The sequence below is a fragment of the Prionailurus bengalensis genome, chromosome A2 (assembly GCF_016509475.1).
Source record: "Prionailurus bengalensis isolate Pbe53 chromosome A2, Fcat_Pben_1.1_paternal_pri, whole genome shotgun sequence".
NCBI classification, from domain to species: domain Eukaryota; kingdom Metazoa; phylum Chordata; class Mammalia; order Carnivora; family Felidae; genus Prionailurus; species Prionailurus bengalensis.
The window spans coordinates 44,913,479-44,935,906 of NC_057348.1; the positions used below are offsets into that span (position 1 = coordinate 44,913,479).

The 22,428-nt window shown below is 38.6% G+C and overlaps 1 protein-coding gene across 3 annotated transcripts in view; it reads left to right on the forward strand.

Moving 5' to 3' along the window:
• CNTN4 (contactin 4) overlaps positions 1 to 22,428 on the forward strand; it is a 900,795-nt gene that overhangs the window by 760,945 nt on the left and 117,422 nt on the right. For all 3 annotated transcript variants that reach the window (XM_043587960.1, XM_043587961.1, XM_043587962.1), the window contains one exon: positions 10,136 to 10,286. In XM_043587960.1, the coding sequence (XP_043443895.1) occupies positions 10,136 to 10,286 (151 nt within the window). The remainder of the gene's footprint in view (positions 1 to 10,135; positions 10,287 to 22,428) is intronic.

Consider the following 22,428-nt stretch of genomic DNA (forward strand, 5'->3'; position numbering starts at 1 on the left):
GAGACTGGCCTTTACTGAAATCTCTGTTTATCAGTCCGTCCCTGGGCTGCCGGTTAGGTGGTAGTAGCATGAGCAGTAGGGGTTGGGGTGGTGATGTGGGTGCAGATGGAGGAAAACCTCCCAATTTCCCAGGGAAGGGGGCAGCTGAGGTGGTAAGCAGCCAACACTCACAGCAGGTGGGGCCAAAAAAAAGAAAAAAGAATCCATGTGAGGGTACCAACAGCATTCTCTACAGAGAACAAGTAATTGTACCAGGCTGAGACTGTCCGTACCCTAATGGAGAGTTAAACTAGTTTTCTAGAGTATCTTTGATTTTGAAATGGGATGACCTATCCTAAGAGCAAGTAAGTCTTTTGAATATGACCTGACTTTGCCAGGACTGCGTAATGGAACAGAAATAGGTTCTGCCTGAGGAATTTGTGTCTAATGCTTCAGTACTGTGAGGATTCTCCTGGCCTGTGTGGTAGAGGGCATGTGACCCTGGAAGGACGCTCAAATACCATTAGGGAACTGATGGTCCAATTAAAGTGAGGTGGAGGCTTGAGCAATTATTTGGTTAATTTGGCATTTATCCAGATGATTGGCTCTCAAATTAGGAAAACATTAAGACTAAACTAAAAGTTATTTCACAGGGGCTTTCACAAGTGCTCATCTGCATCTGACTCTGATTTCTCAGCTGCCTCGTTGAGCCAGATTACAAAATAATCAAATGTGCTGAGTGTGATCAGCATCCAATGAGAGGACAAACGCCTTTCTTACCCAGATGTAGTCATCTAGGCAGAAGCTTTACTAAAATTGTCTTGAAAAAGGAAAGCTATCCACCTGGATGTCAAATTTGAAATTTTTAACAAGTTACTAAGTCTCCCTTTATCAGTAAAATGAGGCTGCCATTATGTACCTTATTGCCCAAACTAAGAGATCCCAAGTGCAACCTTTCTTAAAGCCTAGAAGTGTTTGTAGAATTATCAGACATGTTTGCTATTGTTAACTAGTATCCATACCAAACTCTTGCAGACAGCCACCAAATCATTACCAAACCCCTTTTCTGTGATTCTCACATTTTGCTGATTAAAATCATCTGGGGAGCTTTTTAATATCCTGATACCCTACCATCCTCCAAATCAACTAATTCAGACCCTGGGCCTAGGTCCCAGGCATTAGTCCTTAAAGTTACCCAGGTGTGATTCTAGTGAACAACACAGTTTGGGAACTACTGCTCTAATTGATCAAATCAGAAGGCCATTACTTTTTCTACGGTATTCTCAAACTTTGCCATGCATCAGAATCACCTGGAGGACTTGTTCAACTACAGACTGCTCAGTCACCACCCCCACCCCCCGAATTTCTGATACGGTAGCTGAGATGGGACCTGGGGAGCTGCATTTCTAACAAGTTTCTGGGTGATGTTGATGCTGTTGGTTCTCACACTTTGAGAAACACTGTCCTGAAATAGGAAACTTATCCTAGGGTGTGTTTGGGGGGGGGGGTGTTAAGTGGAGTACAATCTACCAGCAAATCTTCTGATTTGGATCAGGACTCTCAATCTGAAGTCCTTCTATAGAAGAGAAATATCAGGCATCAGAGGTTCCATCCATGGCTAAAGGCTCCATTTCACCAACATGGTGAGTAGAATTAGGCCTACAGAGTGACTTCACAGATTGCCATGGAAGGACGAAGCCAAGTTGTTGCTTGGCATGACTGGTGACTTAAAGCTGATTAAAGGGAGGGGTACCTGGCTGGTTCAGTCAGTAGAGCATGCGACTCCTGATCTCAGGACTATGACTTCAGACCCTATGTTCGGTATAGAGTTTACTTTAAAAGCCAACCAAAGGGAGACATTGAAACCTGAGGGGTACATATTATGATAATTCCTTACATGAGTTCACCCAAAGAAATGCCTTCATTGAGACAAAGTTGTATTTATTTTGGGAAAGAGTGGGGGAGGGGTAGAGAGAAAGGAAGAAAGAGAATCTCAACCTGGCTCTGTGCTGTCAGCACACAGCCCGATGCAGGGCTCCATCTCTTGAACTGTGAGGTCATGACCTCAGCCAAAATCAAGAAACAGACACCTAACCAACTGAGCCACCCAGGTGCCCCTGAGCTAGGGTTTAAAATGTGACTCAGGCATGCAGTCCAAGGCATCGCTGAGCAGTGTTACCATATACTGACTGTCCTACAACTAAAATCTCTCAGTCATCTGTAAAACTGCTGTGAAGGCATTATTCATTTAGAAGTCCATAGTTCTTCACCTAAGGAGATTTACAATAAACTTTTCTTACATTGTAGAACCAGGAAGAAAGTTTGAATCTTGTAGCAAAATTACATATTTTCTTTTATCCATCAGTAAGAAATATGCTCTTCTTCTTCCCTCTGCCTACCATATTGACTTGTCTGCTTTGGCTTCCAAAAGTTCACTCTTTTGTGGCAAGTCTAATAAGGTTGTTTCCTACCCTTTCAGTATTTGATGTTACCCGTGTTCTAAATGCGGTTGTTACTTTATATCTTTTACCCTTGTCTCTACAAGTCTTTTTATTTTTTTTTTAATTTTTTTTTAACGTTTATTTATTTTTGAGACAGAGAGAGACAGAGCATGAACGGAGGAGGGTCAGAGAGAGGGAGACACAGAATCCGAAACAGGCTCCAGGGCTCTGAGCTATCAGCACAGAGCCCGACACGGGGCTCGAACTCACGGACCTCGAGATCTTGACCTGAGCCAAAGTCGGCCGCTTAACCGACTGAGCCACCCAGGCGCCCCTACAAGTCTTTTTAAATTAGTGAACCAGTAAATGAAATGGAGTATTTTTTCCCCTCTACCACCTTCTGGCAACATGTGGATTCTATTTTGGTAGTCCAGAAGATGTTAGAATTGGTGTTCAAGAAGATTTAACAGTGATTTTCAAACTTTGATCCATGTATAAATTACTTGGGGATCTTGTTAGGTTTAGATTCTGATTTCAAGACCTGGGTTGGGCCTGAGATTCTGCATTTCTAACAGGCTCCCAGGTGATCACCAATGCTTCTTCTCTGAGGATCACATTTTCAGGGGCAAAAATTATAAAATTGTAAGTTCTCAGGTCCTTCTCATGGCAGGTAGAGTTCAGGAATATATATGCTTAATAAGCTCCTCCAGGTGATTCCTATGACCAGTTCAATTTAGGTGCCACAGGTCCAGAATCTGCTTTGTAAATCCTCATTACCCCATCTTAAGCCATCACGGCAGAGTTGCCTTCAAACTTGTAAGAGCCAATAGAATGGGGAGCCTGGATGACTCGGTGGGTTGAGCATACAACTCTTGATTTCAGCTCACGTCAAGATCCCAAGGTTGTGGAATTAACTCCAAGTTGAGCATGGAGCCTGCTTAAGATTCTCTGTCTCCCTCTGCCCCTCCCCCACTCAAGTGCTTGTGGGTGCGCTTGCTCGCTCGCTCTCTCTCTCGCTCTCTCTCTCTCTCAAAAAACAATAAAAAGCCAATAGGAGTTGGAGGGCAGAATAATGACTAGGCTGTTCTGTTGTTATCACCACTATACATCCAGTTAACCCGTGTTTCCATTGTTGAACCCAGTACTGACAGAAGCTCTATCAGTCATGTGAGACCATTTCTACCAGAAATAAAGCATTTGCACAAGCAACATTCCAGGTGGTATTTTTCAACATAAGCAGACAGTGGCTCTTCTGGGCTCCTGAAGAAGTGAATTTTATATTTAGTGTAAGGCAGGTTGCTCTTAATGAAGCTTTTTGAATGTGTTTAAAAATGCCCATAGCACAAAGGCAAAATGTGTGTTCTCTTTCCATGTTAAAACTCCTTCAGTGTAAGGAGTTACTGAAGTCACATGACGAGCAAGAAATCAGTCACTGCTGGGTGACATAAACATTGCTCATCCACATTCTGTGTTCCTCTTGAGATGGTATGTCTAGGGCCGGGCATGTGTAGCAGAAGCCCTTAAAACTGCTGTGATACCTTGACCCACACAGATTAGGGAACAAAATGAAACAATCAAAGGAAATGGAAGGGAGTCGAAGTTCCTTTCTTCTCAGCACTGGGTTGTGAGCGTGCCTGGGGAGGAGAAAGGAGATTATGGTACTGCTTCAGGGTGAGGCTCAAAACTGGGGAAAGCTGAATTCCCAGGGTCCACTTGTCCTGTTAGTTTCCCATAAGAGTATGTTTCAGGGAAGTAAGGAAAAAAAGTTATGTGCCAAGGCTCTCCTACTGGCAGTAGCTGAATCTGTGTATCCTTCTCAGTATTCATTGACTTCTTGTTCTTAGCTTGAAATTGACCATGACGGAAGTATTTACACCACAGAAATTGCAAGCACTAAAAGCTGAATTCTTTGGTGTTTGAGAGCCATTTGTTAAATATCTACTGTCATACCATCAGGTGGTTTCAGAGTAGTTTAAGAGTATAAACATCCCAGGTTGTTTTTCTTGAGTAATTCTGCTTCATTATACGAAGGCCTAACTCTAGAAAGGATTGAGTGTCCTAAGCACAGGCCAGGAAGGTCAAGAAGTCATTTACAACGCCACTTGAAGGGAAGAAAGGGATGTGGTATCCAGGCAAAAGGATCATGAGAAGAGAATTTCCTGTTTGAACTGAATTCCTGAATTCTCTCCTACAACATATTTATTCAGCAAATACTGACTAAACATCTACTTTGTACCGAATGCTGTACTAGGTAAGGGATGTATAGATCCATAATACACAGCCTCTGCCTTCAAGGAACTGATGATGTAGTGATCGCTAGTAACAAATACTACCGTGTCTTAACCACTGGAATTCTAGGATTCTCACTACCACATTCTAATGACTCTCTTTTGTTCATTCAACAATAGTTTCTATCTCATAACAAAGTTACAATCAAGTAGGGCACTGTCATACTATGTACTACTTGTCTAACCAAGGACATGAATCTGTATAAGTGTTTATGACATTGTGCCAAATGTAGTAAAATATCACTAATTTGGACTCATATAAGGAGGTTTACCAGCTGAAGCTCTTAAAACATGTAAGAATGATTTTTAGTCAACATGTTAATTGCTGTATAAGATATGATGTTCTAAAATGGCTTTAAAATGTTTTGCTTGGAATAAGAAAAAATTTTTCCACCCATGTCTCCACAGTTAATTTTTGTCTTTCCAAACCTTGTATAAAAAGAACAAAGGCTAAGCCTGATCATACTTGTTGGCAGAAAAAGTGTTGAGAGATCTTGAAATGGTTCCTGTGCTCAAAACTATTTGTCAGTTACCATAGTGCCTGAAATGCCAACATTAAAGAAGTATTTCTCCTCTAGATCAGGATGGATGAGATACCACTACTCAGCAATAAAAAAGAATTAACTGTTGATACACACAACTTGGGTGGATCTCAAGAGCATTAGGCTAAGTAAAAAAAAATCTCAAAAGGTCACATGCTATATGATTCTGTATATAAAATATTCTCCCCAAATGACAAAACTGTAGAGACAGAGAACAGATTAGTGGTTTCTAGGTATTAGGGAGGATTAGGCAGGAGAGAGCTGAATGTGGCCATAAAGGGGTTGCACAAGAGAAATCTTTGAGATGATGGAATGCTTCCATATCTTGATTTCAGAGTAGTTTTTCAAGTCTGCATATGTGATATAATAACACAGAACTAAAGACACACCTTGTACCAATGATCACTTCGCTGATTTTGATATTTTATCATGCTCACATAAGATGTAATCCCTGGGAGAAATTAAGTGAAATACACAGGGCCTCTTTATCCTTGTACCTGTCCATCAATAATTATTTCAAAATAAAATTTTGTTCAAACAACGATGTATTTATTTGGCTCTAAAAAGCCTCCTTGTGTTTCAGCACAAAGTCCCCTGATAAGGGTGGTGGTACTCGTGCAGATAGCAGAGAGGAGGAGTAGGTATGAAGTTGTTACTCTAGGAAAATATTGGGCTAAGTACTTTATGTACAATTCATGTATTATTTCATTTATTCTTCTAAACAACTTTGTAACAAAAAATATTATTATTTTGTTTTAAAATAACCTTTCCAAAGTAACAGGAACCCATAAACCTAAGAGCCACCATGGTAGGAGGAGACCTGGGTAAGCAGGGTATTCAATGAATTAGACCAAAACAAGCAGGGCATCGGCATTAGGGATTTAGAAAGGAAACATTATGCTGATATTAGAATAGAAATAAATAAAAACTCTTACTTCAGAGTTTTGTTGAGTCTCCTTGTGAATATCATCCCTGATGAGGGCTGATTTTGAATCCGCTGGTCTGAAATAATGGCCCTAGAAAAAAGAAGATTCCCACTATAACGGGCCTTCTAGGTATCTACCCAGCAAGCCAGAAAAAGCTTAGGGGTTTAAAATCTGATAAAAGTATTATCTCCCCAGTGGTGAAAACATTTCAATGAATGCATGCACTCTAGGTTTATTTTTATGGAATGATGAGGTAATAGTTAAAGATAATAGATAAAGGTTAACATAATCTAGAATTCTGAACTTCTAAAAGGGCCATACTGAATAGTCTCCATCAATTGGCAATGTTCCAAGTGACGTTTCTGCAGAATAACTCCAATAGAACTGACATGCAGAATTACCTTTTCCTCTTCAATAATAGAGTAAAACATCACACTCAATATGTTTCCCGAATGTGACTCCCACTGCACATCTAGCTAAGGAGTTATTCTTGTTCTCTCTCTTGAAAAATGTTATGAAGACACAAATCTTCTGTTTTCAAGGGTTCTGTTGGCTACTTTAAATACCCTTGACATGTGACCAAGAGTCCTTTAATTCACTAAAACCAAACAGTTGAGAATTGCAGAGAGAGCTTCTTTCAGCCGGATGCTTCTCATAGATCATGTAATGTTAATAGATTAAAGACCATTGATAAATAATAAAAAGTTGCATTTCCCAAATGGAAGAGGTCCTACAACATGACTCGTTCCAACACTGAGAGAGCAGTGCCCTCTAGTAGTTGATGTAAGAAATATTATCCTCTAAGTACATTAAAGTTAGCAAATGAGATTTCCCAGTATCAGAGCTACTCTCGGACTCAAGTGGGTAATTTGACAATTGATTTTACCTTTTCTGAGCTATTAAGAACCTACTGAAGTTTCACCTTCAATGTGTACTAAATTTTTAAGTGCCAGCAAAGGTTGGGTTCTAATAGTGCTCAACTGGGGACCTTACCAGTAACTTTTAAAACCTAATTTCTCTGTGAATGTCAAATTTAACAGGCTTCTTTCACTTAAATACAGGGTACAGACAGGAAAAAAAGCATCATCCCTTACACTTAAGGGCATCTTAGGTACAATAGATGGTCACAAAATGGCAGAATGTTAAGCAAACCATTAACGAGTCAAGTATTCAAAAACTGATGAAGGTTTGACAGTTTTGTCCTAGAGAGCACTGCAGCTTAATGTGGCAACTGATAGATTTGCAGGTACAATAATAGAAGTAAATTAAGCAAATTGAGTAAACAAAGGGAAAAGATTTGAATTTATAATTCCATTTTTATTAGTGAAAGGTATTCAAAGCCACTCTTAATCTCTAGGATATCCAGAAGATAATAGGCACATAAACAGTACAGGAAAAATGTTTCTGAAACTGGAAGGCATGTTTTCTGTCTTCTGTGTGGCTGATACCATGGTATTTCAAGTCTCGTAAAAGCAATATATAGTTTTTTGACAAATACACCCATGTGTTGTGCACAGTTTGATTTATGTAAACTCATTTCAAATGCAATTGCAGAATTCCTCCTGAACAGATGAAAAATGTCTGCCTAAAGTGATAAAAATGTGTGTGTAGAAAGACACAGTTTTAAGAAGGGATTTTGATATGATACAAATTTGTAACTCTATTTCACAAAATACCCTTTTTCAAAAACTTCTAGAAATTTGATTTTTTTTTTACATTAATATGTCAACACAGTGTTTACCTAAGATGAGAATGAGTCTGTTCTGCTACAAGAACCTTTCTGTGTTCATATTGGCACGTATGGGATTGGTAAATGGGGGAATGTGCCAGTATAACATAAATGCTGGCTGTGTTCATGGATTTCACAAGTGGTAGCCATTGAGCACAGAGCCCACTAACTCAGACCAACACAGATAGTTAGCCAAGGCAAAACTATGTTACCCTCGATTCCCCTGACCCACATTGTTCCTCTTGGCTCAGTGTGGCCGTGTATTGTAACACAGCAGTGCTTATAGCATGGTTCTCACAAGCCTTTCTGCAGGTTTTACTTGGTTCAAAATCTTTCCAGTTTTACTTGTTAGCTTGAGCTTAGCAACCTCAACTCTTCCTTTAGTCTTTCATCAAACTATCTTCACACATACACACACATTCTGTTTTGTTTGTTTGTTTGTTTTTGTAGTATTTATTTGTTAGGAATTTCACTTGTCTTTTTAATCATGCTAATACATTTACTCAAGTGGCTGGGGGGGGGTGGAGTTAATGTTTTTGTTACATAAATATTGAGTAGGTCTGTCCTGACCCTATCTTTTTTATAACACTATAATTTTTATTATGTGACTTTGCAGATCATACTAGGAATACATTTACCTCATTACAGCAGAAACATCTGTACTTGCACACTATTTATTAATTACACTTGTCATTATAGAATTATGCTTCAAATTATAGACTCCCCTCGTGAATCCAAGGTACACAGATCGAGATATCAATTGCCTACAAGATTCATCTATTATTTACTTTCACCTTCACATAGTAAAACCAGCCCCATGCATATATTGCATCACCCCTTCCAAACAGTAACCTTCCCACTTTTATTTCTTTCTAGACAATTATAGAAAGTATTTACACACTTAATAAAACACTTAATAAAAATTTAACTTGGTTTCACTGAGGTTTGTTTGTTTGTTTGTTTGTTTTACATCACTAGTACATGGTTTGGGTACAATTAAGAAATTGAGGGCTGCCTGGGTGGCTCGGTCAGTTAAGTGTCTGACTCTAGATTTCAGCTCAGGTCGTGATCTCGCAGTCGTGGTATCCAGCCCCACTTTGGGCTCCACGCTGGGTATGGGACCTGCTTAGGATTCTCTCTCCCTCTCCCTCTGCCTCTCTCTTTCTTTCAAAAAGAAAAGAAAAAAAAGAAAGATAAAGAAATTGACCCCCATTCGCCCCACCCACATACATACACACTCACTCTCTGTCCTTCTGTAACTAATTTGTCTTTAGTATTTACATTTCACATTTAACACAATCTGAAATCTTAAATTCCATTAGGTCAAACTGCAGGGAATCATGGATATTAACTATAGTAAAGTTAAGGTTCCATGAGATGAATCCCCACTCCACAAACAGATCCTAGATCACATTAATTCAGTTAACTCAGAAGAAAATGGAGATTTTTTTTTCAGAAAGTCATCTTTTAAATTGCTTCTGAGAAGATTGATATATGTATCTGTTGTTTTAGGAAAGAAATAATTCTTCAATATTATTTCATAGAACCACCTGAGTTCTAAAATGAATTTGAGAACACTCATAGTAAGCATGGAATTGAGTTTTCTAAGAGCAAGCCCCGGTTTCTCCTGCATGAGCCAAGCAGTGCGTTAGGGAATAGTAGTAGAAAGCCAGACAAAGCCCTTGTTTTTAAGGAGAAGGAAGTTCACAGAGAGTGTCGATATAGACATTTCAGCATGTTCTCTCATGGAGACATTCACAGAGTGCTAAGGGACAGAGCAGAGGCAGAAACTGTTATCCAAGACAGAATGCTTTAACCTACATAATCAAAAAAATGCCTTATGGATTTTCTGGTTTTGTCTTTCCCTTATGCTTCGCTGGAATTTAAAAATGTTTATTCATTTGAACATGGGATAATTTTTTTAAGAGTTCGTCAACAGCATGATGGAATGTTCTATATCTTGATCTTCATTGTGCAGTATGTCAAATTCATCAAGCTGTACACTCAAAACTGATGCATTTTACCATATATAAATTATACCTCAGTTTTTAATTAATCCATCAAAATGTACAATGCTACTTCCTTTACTTTAGAAAACAATTTAACTTCTTCCCTTTGATGTCAAAGGCAACAACAAATGCATTGCAGAAAGAAAAAGCATAAAGCATGATCTAGTGGGATTTTTTTCTTCCATAATAATTAATATTTTATTTACTCTATTCTCTTCCAGCTGCGGGTCCAGATTTTTCAAGAACCCTCTTAAAAAGAGTAACTCTTGTCAAAGTGGGAGGGGAAGTTGTCATTGAATGTAAGCCAAAAGCTTCTCCTAAACCTGTTTACACCTGGAAGAAAGGAAGGGACATATTAAGAGAAAATGAAAGGTACTGTCTTCAGATATTTTTAACATTTGATTAACCTATAATAATTTATTTGTTATTAACAGTTCTAGAGGGAGGAATTTACTATCTACTGTTGATGAACTAAATGTTAATCAAAGAACTGAAGCTTTGGAAGAGGGCGGTAAATTAGCTGGTCATTATAATCTTCCTTGGTATTAAGATTCTAAAAAACCCTCCCTGCAGAGAGAGATTGCATGATCCCTGTTGAAGACTGTCAGAGCTGCTCAAAGGTGAGCAGCTACAAAAACCTTCCTTAATTTTAGCCTAATTTGTTGATTAGCCCACGTTTCTCCACCCTACTTCTTTTTGCTTAAATAAATACTTTTGCTATGACAACCTTTCAAATATTTGGTAATGGCTAGTATGTCCATTTGTTTCTCCTTTTTTTAAGGCTAAATACAGCTAATTCCAAAGCTCATTCTGCACATACCTTAGTTTTGATTACCTTAATGACGTCTTTTTGAAATGGCAGTTTCTTTTTCTTTCTGACATAAATTCTTTACTTGTGTATTTCCTTTTGTACATGAATGACATTTAGAATGCATGATATTTATACAGTGTAAATATATATGGGTTGTTTGGGGTTTTAGGTCAGATTGCACCACATGGCAGGTATCTCTAAGACCTTTTTTGGCTGTCACCCCTGTAAAATATCTCCCACCCCTTTCTGTAATCTATCAATCTGTTGGAAAATGGTAATTATGCATGAGTCTGTGTCACAGCATTTACTAGCTGTATACATAATGATTTTAATGGATGCTAAAGGTCAAGTACTCAAGGATGCAATGTGGAAGCCTGTAAAATGTATCTGTATCTACCCTTTACACCTGTACACCTTTAGATTTGCATATGCAAATTAGATAATCGCACTGATGATGTTGCCTTTATTAATGATTTTTGTAAACAAACTTGATATGGTTTATAGATGGTGCATTCACACACATATTAAATTCATAATATATATCCTTTCCTGATTCCTGTTATATTAACAAAGCAGTATAGTTTACTGAATATTGGCATGGTGTTCAAATTTGGAGCCATACTTGGAACTTGAAAACACAGTTTCTTATTTTTTAGTCTTCAGGTTTATTTTCTGTTTCACCACATTGTTTCTCAGAATTAGGTCTGTAGATTACCTTTAATAGTTACACATTTACTTTGTTTATTATAACATAATTGAAGTATAACTAACATGTACCATAGGTATTGCCTAAACTAAGGGTACTTTTTTAATGTTTATTTATTTTTGAGAAAGAGAGAGAGTCAGAGTGTGAGCGGCGGAGGGCTAGAGAGAGAGAGGGAGACACAGAATCCAAAGCAACCTCCAGGCTCTGAGCAGTCAACAAAGAGCCTGATGCGGGGCCTGAACTCACAAACTCCTATCATGACCTGAGCTGAAGTCAGATGCTTTACTGACAGAGTTACCCAAGGTGCCCCTAAGGGTACTTTTGTAAGTTTTAATTTAACAATGATTTAAAGAACAAGTACCTTAAAATAATACAGATAATGGACAGACATGTCAAAATCCATGAATGAATGAAGTTAGAGTAACATTACTGTAACACACATCTTTCAGTGGCTTAAAACAACAAGTCAACTTCTCATTCACATTGCATGCTCATCAGAGGTCTGCAGGTAGCTGTGCTGTCCTCTAAAACCAGGGCTTATGGAGTAGCACCCTCCTGAACGTTAGTATTGCAGAAGACAAAGAGGGGGGCCAAACATGCATAGGATCTTAAAGCTTTTGCCCAGAAATGAAACAATTCATTTTCACTCATGTTCTGTTGGCCAAAACAAATCATACTGCCCTTCAGAAGAAGTTATGGTTTATATATGCAATGGAGTACTATTTGGCAATGAGAAAGAATGAAATATGCCCTTTTGAGCAACATGGATGGAACTGGAGAGTGTTATGTTAAGTGAAGTAAGTCATGCAGAGAAAGACAGATACCATATGTTTTCACTCGTATGTGGATCCTAAGAAACTTAACACAAGTCCATGGGGGAGGGGGAAAAAGTTACAGGGAGGGAAGGAGGCAAATCATAACAGACTCTTAAACACTGAGAATAAACTGAAGGTTGATGGGGGGTGGGAGGGAGGGGAAAGAGGGTGATGGGCATTGAAGAAGGCACCTGTTGGGATGAGCACTGGGTGTTATATGGAAACCAATCTGACAATAAATTTCATATTAAAAAAATAATAAATGATCATAAAAACAAAAAAATAAAAACATAAAAACATAAATAAAAAGAAATCTCAAAAAAAAAGAAGTTCACTCCAGCAAGGAAATACAATCTTCGTATGTCTCTAGAAGATGAAAGAAAAAAACCTATTATTTTGAACAGTATTAATGTCAGCTTAGCACTGCTGTAGCTTAACCATTGTTGCATACTGATTCAGTTACTTTTGGGGAAATGGTGTATCAGTGTCAAGAACTCTATTTGATAAGTAAATTTAATTGTTTGTTTCTACCACTTGACTTACCACAGAGCTTGTCTTTCTCCAGTTCTTTCTACTACCGATTTGATTAATAGGACTTGCATATTGCTTCAACATTTTTATGGCACTAAAGATGATGTATTTAAACTGAGGAAACTCCCCATCATTATCCAGTCTTGCTGTTTATCCCCTCCACCTCCAGAGTCACCAGGCATAACCCAAGCTATCAGTATTAGCCCTTCCTTCTCCCCATGGGCGCTGTGTTCTCACAGCTCTGTTCCTTCCTTCTACCTCACTCAGATTTTCTTAAGCAGAGAGGCTGATTTTGGTAATGTAAATGAATCCCAGAGCTGGCCAGGTGTAATGTAAAGGGGAATGATGGTGTGCCCTATCCAAGGGAGGTGCCTGCCACTCAATTCTAGCATTATTGCTGCCAATTGGAGATGCAGGCCAGGTGCCTCCCTATCTTCTCATTCTTCAAGAGAACTAGAAATCTGGACTTTTATTTGAACTCTTTTTATATTTTTAAATGTCAGCAACTAATTTTTAAAAATTTTAATGCTAGTACCAAATAGTCCAAGTTTACTTCATGAGTCACTGGATTTTTAACTTCTGAGAAAGATATAAACTCAGCTGTACATCTTATAATTACTGAAAAAGGTGAAAAATAGGAAAGATCTTAATATGTTCTCACTGGCAGAGATGAAATTTTGCCATTTTTCTCCTTTTTTCTGATAAAGGAGAAAGAATTAAATAGATAAGGGAGCAAAACAATTCATGAGTGAAAAATTCAAGAATTCTTATGTTAGGAAGGAGTTGACATTGTTAGACCAACACAGAAGGCAAACTTCTTTGTGCCTAGTGACTTATTAGCCCTAATTCTCTTTTGAGATCTAGAATCTTAAGAATCAAAGGGCAGAGGCACCTGGGTGGCTCAGTCGGTTAAGCATCCGACTTTGGCTCAGGTCATGATCTCACAGTATAGTCTGTGAGTTCGAGCCCGCGTTGGGCTCTGTGCTGACAGCTCAGAGCCTGGAGCCTGCTTCGGATTCTGTGTCTCCCTCTCTCTCTGCCCCTCCCCTGCTCATGCTCTCTCTCTCTCTGTCTCAAAAATAAATAAAAACATTTAAAAAATTTTTTAAAAAGAATCAAAGGGCAAACCTTTAACCTTTGAGTAAAAAGTTATTAATATCTTAAGTACAAAATACTGGTATAAACAGTGTTTTGGTGAAACAAAACTTAATGATCAAGCACCCTTTTTAGTAATGAGTCTATGTTTTTACTTAGTCAAACACTATTTAGTACGTGATATTTAATTTCTTTTTTGAGCTAAGCAGCCACCTACAAACAAGTTCACGCTAAAAGTATATGAAACAATAGTTTAAAATTTTAAGTTTTTAACTTATTTAATTATATAGTGATATTGTAGTTATCTCACTGGGTATAGATTCAGACATACTGGTTTAATGTTGACATGTAAACTATTTAAAAATACGTTTGTACATACTTATTTTGGTTTTTCATTGCTTTAGAAATTTAAAGCATATTCACACTGGCCTCCTCTATATGAAGCATCCAAATGAAAGAGTTAGCTTTGTAATTGTGTGCCTAAAACATGTCTTTTTCTCTTGTACGTGTTTCCAGCTATCAGAATGTAGGCAATATCAGATATTCAAAACAAGGGTGAACTGTTAGCGCAAGTCCTTTAGCCTTCAGGAAAGGCCTCAAGTCACCGTCAAAGTAGCAAAATTATTTGGATTAATTGACCAATTAAGCCTTCTAAAAGAATAATGTTCATCATTTTATTTACTTCTAGTTTCTAGACAGAAGGCACTTGAAGCAGATGAGATTGAAGTTGATCCATTAGAAACAAAAACATCAAAATACAAAAGTAGCAGAATCATTCATAAAAACGTAGGATCCTAGAATTATAAGGAGCCATAAAACCTTTCAACCAGAATGGACTCTTTTGGTGTAAGTTACAGAAATCCACCTCAACACTAACTTCAGCACATTGACTTGTACACCTGAGAAGGCCAGGGATGGACTGTAACCGAAGCTGTGACCAGGCTCAGGTGCTCACACAGTGGTATCATGTGTGACTCATCTGTGTTCACTCTATCTTCCAGCGGGCTCTCCTTTCCTGGTGGTAGGATGGCTGTCTGCAGCCTCATGCTTGTCTTCTTTTCTTAGGTTCTCGTAACAATTCCAGAATAGATTTTCACGTAATTGAATACACCTGCCTTGGTCATTGTTCTCCCCTGAACCAATACATTCAAGGATCATGTAATACACTGTGTAGGAAAACATGAGGCATGCACTTATCCTAAGAGGGTGCATAGGGAAGCTCCACTTCAAACCACATGGGCTGAAAAGGGTTTCCCCAAAGAAAGAAAGGCAAGGTCCTGCTTCCAGAACAACAGTAAATGAACGCTGGGCAGACAACAATGCCAAATTCCTACTGTAGTTACAGGGCCCAGCTTTCATTCCAGGAATAGGGTTCCCCCAAATGGCTGGACCCTTATCCTTCCCTGATATATCTAATGATGGAGACCTAACTAATTGTTAGAATTTTTTTTTCTTCATAACCTATATCCTTATAACTTTCACTCATTGTGTTTTGTTTTGCTTTTGAAGTTATATGATAAATCTCATTTTCTCCACCCCAGTCCTTCCCTTTATATACTAGTAGACTACTGTGATACCCTCTTTCAATTCTTTTCCAAGCTTAAATGTCCCTGATATTCTTTATATGGCATTATTTTTGCATTCTCTCACTTCCCTGATGGTCTTCTTCAATGTCTTTCTAATAGAAAGTATGTCACCTATAATTAAAAGCAGTATTAATAAAGGGGATAAATAGCTTTATCTTATCTCTGTAGAAAGTATGATAATTACCATTATATGATGTATCTAAAGAGGAAAAATTCTCTTCAGTGAGCTTAGATTAGTAAGGCAGGCAAGTGTGTAATGCATCATAGAAAGACCACTCACTCCCAAAGGTTATTTTTTTTAATTATCTTCGTGCTTAAAGGGGTAAGTGTAGTTGACTGGAAAATTCACTTAGAGGAAATATTTTACTTCTCACTGAAGCTGAAGAAATGAGTGAAATGTTACTCTAGTTAACATTGTGTAAATAAAGACTTTGTGGCCTTACTCATGCTTGAGAATTTCCCTCCTTTTTTAGACACTAAGCTAATAGATTTTGTCAAGCAAATTGATAATAACCAATATAGATATGCCACTGAATGTTTCTGAAAAGAATCTGAAACCTACAGCCTGCATGTCACAGGCATGGTTTCAGAACAGCAGCATGGCTATTCTGTCAAACTAGCCAACTCCAATTTTGTTCAATGAATGAAGAATGCATTGGGTACTTGCCATATGCTAGGCCGTCTGCTTGGTGCTAGGGATAGAGAGAAAGAGGAGACATAAACCCAGCCCTCAAGATTCTCATAGACTATTGCAGGAACCCAGTAGCAAAATAACAATATGTTTCTCCATAATCCTAGGGCATATGTTATAAACGTGATGTACTAAGAAGGAACATTGGAAAATGTAGGCCAACAATGGATTGTGGAGGCCTTGAATTTTATGTTTGCAGAGTTTAGACTTGAACTAGAAGACCCTGGAGAAAATGAAAGGATATTATGCAAGCAGTACATGGTTATACAAGTACTGTGAAGGGATTGCTTCACCTGCAACATAGAGAAGGAATCAGAGACAAGCAAGATTGGAGAGGCAGAGAGACCAGTTGCAGACAGTAGTCTAGGATGGAAATGAAAAGGATGACGATTCAGTCTTTTGAGAGTAAAGGAAGGATGACAGATGGGCTTTTAAAGGGTAAAATCTGAAAAGACTTAATGATGTATTAGGTAGAAAGATTTTATAAAGAAGGAGGGGTAGGGAAAGACTCCCAGGATTCTACCTTGAGCAGCTGGTGCCTGGTAGTGCCAGTGTCACAATGGTTAGTCTATAAAGAGGAAGTCTGAGAGGGGAAGGTAAAAAGAGTAACATTAAAATGTTGAATCGGAGGTGCCTACAAGTAGAGGTATCACATTCACATAGGAATTCCCATTCAAGTATCGCCTATTTGGCAAAGATTTTTCCCACTAACCTGTTTCGAATTGTAAAGTCCCCATCCTGTTTATCTGCTTTATACTCTCCATAGTTCTCATCACCATCTCACATACTGTATATTCACTGTCTTCCCCACCCTCCACCCAATCAGAATGTAAATTCCACAGGAACCAACAATGTATGCAGGTGTGTGGTGCATGCGTGTGTGTGTGTGTGTGTGTGTGTGTGTGTGTGTGTGTGTCTGACTTAAACAATATAACATCTTACAGTCCTGGAGATCAAAAATCTGAAATGGGTCTCACTAATCTAAAATATGGATTCTCTAGTTAAAAATTTGTTTCCAGCTTTCTAAAGAACACCTTCATTTCTTGGCTCAGCTCCCCACCCCCCTCCATCCTCAAAGCCAACAAAGACGAGTCAGAGTTCTCACATCACATCACTCTGATCTCTTCTGCCTTCTCCTTCTTCCTTGTGATTACATTGGGCCCTTTGAGTGTGTTTTGTTCCATTCTGTAACAGTAGCATCTAGGACAATGCCAAGTGTAGATTAAGTGCTCAGTAAATATGTCCAACAAGAAAGTTGAAACATAGGTCTGAGTTTAGGAAACTAATGAGACTTAGGTACCATCAGTAGATAGGAAGCCATGGAGTAGGTCAATTCATCCAGAGAGAGTTTTGTCAAATAAAACCATCTGTGAATTAAAGGAAGAAACCCTGAGGAAGAGCCCCATACACAGAATGGTGGAAGCAGAGCCTGATGGAAGGATTAGGAGAACACACCTAAAGGGGTAGAAAAACAAATTGGGGAATGTAACAAACAAAAACCAAGAGAACAGAAAGATTCAAGAAGGAGCAAGTGTTTAGTGCTTTCAAGAGATCCAACTAAATAACAGCTCAAAGGTGACCCTTGGGGTTAGGAACCTTGATATCACCTTGGGCAGAACACTTTGAGGCCGCGGTGGACCACTCTTAAAGACACAGTAATAGTATATAAACATCCATATTTTTAGGCATTTCTTCACATACTATAATATATATTTAGGTTTGCCTGATCCCCACAGTCTAATCTGATCAAGTCTAGCAGTCTATGAGAATATTCAACCCAAATAGGAATAAAATTCATATTCATGTTTCTTGCCTAGAGACAATGAAGTCTGCCTCCGAGGTGAAATTAGATCATGGTCCTAATATGCCTCTTTTCCCAAAGGGCTTTGGAAGAGTTAAAATTCATGTAATACATGGAGGCAAATCCCAGCACTGGGCTACAAAACTCCATGTGGTATATAAAGTGTGAAACCTTGGTCTGAAGATTCTGGCAGTCTGGGAGGCAGAGCAAATGTGATGGCAGGTATTTGCCCAGAAGGCCGATCGAATCCTAGCATGGAAAGGAAAGTTTATTGCTTTAGGCATTCTGTTTCTCTTCTGGAAACACAGTGTCTATATATGTGCTTTTAATGAGAAACCTGTGCTCAGGATATCTCTTACAGTTGCTACAGAGCTATACAGCTCGGTTATTAGGAATTCTGCCCTGGGGAACAATTATGTTATTGCAATAATTAGAGGCAGTTCATCTCCATAATAATGGAAATCCTGCCTTGGAGGCAAAACAACATCAAAGCAACATGAGCCTCATTGCTCTAGATAGAATCTGTTGCCTTGCTTATTGGTAATACTATATCATTTTAATTTTGCATGTGCAGTTATAGAAACAGAGCTCATTCTGCTCTCCAAATTCAGACCTAGAACTTTCCCCTATTGCCTCAGTTTGTCTCTCCTAGAGCCATGGGCAAAATAGTTACGACTTTAAGCTCCCCTGAAGTGCAGTCGCAGAAGAATTTAGATTTGTTTTTAAACGTTTGTAATGATACGCAGGCCTAGTGTTGCAGGAGACTCCATGAACTTCTCGTCAGTCACTACCCTTTTCTCCCTCAGTATAATATGCCATGTTGTGTTATGGTCAGGGGTTAACTGATGGCCATACTCAGGCAGGGACTACTACTGACCTGTTCTATTTATATGGTCATGGTATTGGTTATGCCTCAAGACATGATTACAAGAAAACCAGATTTTTAAGTAGAAATATCTGAAATAAGGTCCCCAATATAAAGGCAACACTTGATAAAAAAAATTGTTTTACAGGTGTCTCTCATAGTATTCCTCTTTTTTTAGTCAATCTCCCTTCCCTGTCCTTGTTTCTATCCTTATTATCTCTTGTATGGACTTTGCAACCATTAAACAAACCCCCTAACTGGTTTATTTGGAACCAACCATCACTCACATCTTCCACAAGATACAACTTCCTATATCACATCTCCAATAAATTCAATCCAATAAACATTCATCACACACTTCTTTGGTACAAGATGTATTTGAGATTATGAACATAATGTAATTTTTAAATTGGGGTTCTACGGGGGTCATAAGAAAATGGCTGAAATTTCTATAGTGGTTTAAAGGATAGAGACTTCCAATCTTATTACAGTTACAAATTTTATTTTTTTAACAATATATAAAATAAAATTCTATAGTCTTCAACATACATATACATATGGGTATTTTTATATACATAAATAGGAAAAAGCCTGGAAGGAAATTTATCAAAATGTTAACAGTGGTTTCCCTGGGAGTTGGGACTATGGACTTTTATTCTTTCCTTCTGTCCTTCATTTCTTTTTTCTTTTAAAGTTATAAATTTTATATTTATGAGTATGATTATTTCAATGCTGTTCATTTTCCAAACAGGCTGAAAGGGCCATGAGGAAAAGTGCCGTTTGTGTTTGAGCACACTGGATACCCCCAGTTCCTGATACTGTGCCTAGGGTACTCTAAATACTCAAGGTTTTTTATGAAATGAATGAACCAACCATCCAAACTCATCTGATTCTTGGTAGAGTATGGTGGAGAAGGTGGTGATGGGCTATTTTAATGGAAGGAACAGCCAGAATGAAACATATTCAAATGGAAACTAGGGATGAATATTTGAGCAGAGGGAGATAAGGCTGGAAGATTTCTGTGATTCAGGCTTTGAAAGGTATTGCCTGGCAAGCCAAAGGGTTTGCGCCTCACTGAGGAGCATACGGAGTTAGGGAATGATTTTGGCATGGGTCTCCATACTTGCTATTAAATTGTTTCCTGTCCTTGATCAATTGAGTTCAGTGTGTGTACTCACATAGCACGTGTTGTGATTTACTGTGCACCCATCTGGGAAATCACTTGACCTTCATAGGGCAGTGTTTCTCCATCCCTAAAGCAGAGATCCAGAGATTGTTTCCAAATTCAGGTCTGCAGACCAGGGCTAAGCTGACTGCCACGGAACCAACAGAGGTACATTTAAAAATGAGAATCCCACTCTTCATACCCAGAGATTATTTCTAAGGAATTCTTAGATGATAGCCAGGAGTATGAATTTGTTTTTACATTTCCCTGGTGATTCTAATGTAGAGCCAGGTGTGACACTGCATCAGTGGCTTCCCATTGATCTCAGTACAGATAACCCATCACATGACCAAGAAGACCTCCACAGTGGTCAGGCTCCTACCTCGCTGTTGTATCTGCTGTCTCACTTACTTGCCTTCACATTTGCTTCTTGAGCTATGTGGGCCTCCTGTCACCTCTTCAAATGACCTTACTCCTGTGACAAAGCCTTCAAATATGCTGCTCTCTCTGCCTGAAATGCTTTTATCTAAGGCTCGACAAACTATAGCCCACAGGCCACAATCCAGCCTGCCACCTGTGTTTGCACAGCCTGCAAGCTGAGAGTGGTTTTCCATTTTTAAATGGTAGAAAATAAATCAAAAGAAAAATTTTGTGACACATGAAAATTAGATGAAATTCAAATTTCGGTCTCCACAAATTAAGTTCTATTGGGCACAGCCATACTCATTCATTTACACATTGTCTCAGCTGCTTTTGAACTACTAGGGCAGGATTGAGTACTTGCAACAGAGACTTTCTGGCCCAACAAAACCTGAAATATTTACTTTCCAGCCCTTTATAGAAAAAAGTTTATCAACCCCCAATCCAACTCATGGCACATTGCTAACAATGTTGGGTATTAAAACATCTTTCTAGGGGCGCCTGGGTGGCGCAGTCGGTTAAGCGTCCGACTTCAGCCAGGTCACGATCTCGCGGTCTGTGAGTTCGAGCCCCGCGTCAGGCTCTGGGCTGATGGCTCAGAGCCTGGAGCCTGTTTCCGATTCTGTGTCTCCCTCTCTCTCTGCCCCTCCCCCGTTCATGCTCTGTCTCTCTGTGTCCCAAAAATAAATGTTGAAAAAAAAATTAAAAAAAAAAACATCTTTCTAGTAATAGGATGTTCCCTTTGCTTGGTTATTTTGATATTATTATTTTGGCTTTATTTTGGTTGACTGTGCCTTTTACTCATCCTTTGTGACTGAACCTTTTGATTGAATTGTAACTTCCACTGAGCCCATCTGATGCAAAGTAATATGTAAGTAAATTTGGTTGGAGACGTGTATGTGCTCCCTTCTGTCTCTGTCTAGGGCAGTGGGTCCCAATTTATACTGGGAGAACTTCTCTTCATACCCCCAAAGGCTTGTACTCCCTGGAGAAATCAGAACAGGGGAAGGTTTAAGGGTGAAAACACAGAGGGTGAATGGTGGTGGGGATGGAAAGGAAGGTATAAACCTGAATCTCTTCCCCAAATTTCTGGAAAACCAGTAAAAGAAAGAAGTGATAGGAAATCTTCATTCCTGGTTGAGGATTGTGGTTTACCTAGACTGTTTTATATAGGGGTTTTCATTTTAATTTTATGATTATAAAAATTATAAAAGTCTAGTTCAGTTGAAGGAGGAGAGAAGATAGCGATTATGACTTGCTTCCTAAGGTTTTATAAAATTCAGCTATTAAGACAATATATACACACTTATAATAATTTGGAAACCACCAGTGAAGTACACATTAACACAACAGAACCCAAACAAAAGTACACAGCAGTGCTTAGGGAACACACAAGGAAGAAACTCTTGGAGTCAGGCAGGGTCTAGCAAAATTGACTTCCCATAGGATGTGAGTTTAAGCTGTTATTAAAGAAAATGATCCACACGGAGAAGCAGAGAAGGAACAAGTAAGTCACCACATTGGAGCTCACGCACATGCATGATGAAGTGATAGACATGAGCGAATGCTATACAAGAAATGAGGTAAGAGGATCCAGCCAGATGGAAGGCTTGGGATCTGTAGAGTTTAGATGGGAGAAATGGAAAAATAGTCAATAGGGAGATGCTTCAAGTTCTTTTCTTTTCTTTTGTTTGGGGGGGGGGGATGCTTCCAAGTTCTTAACAAGATATGATTAACATTGCAAAAAATGTTAAATATAAAATAATAGTGACAGAAACACTGATTCAGCTTGGCTATGAAGAAGTTCAGAAATCTCTAGCAAGTAAGTTGAAATGAGACTTTGCTCTCCTTTTGTGTCACTAGTGCATTCATGAATAAACCTTGGGCTTTGGGAATCCTTGGGGATTTGGGATACTTATTACTTTGGCTCTTCTCATATATTTTTTGGTTATCTCGTGGCCATCATTTTTATCCCATTTTTAAAAATAATAATACTGGTAGTAGCAACAACAATAATAACTAGCTTTT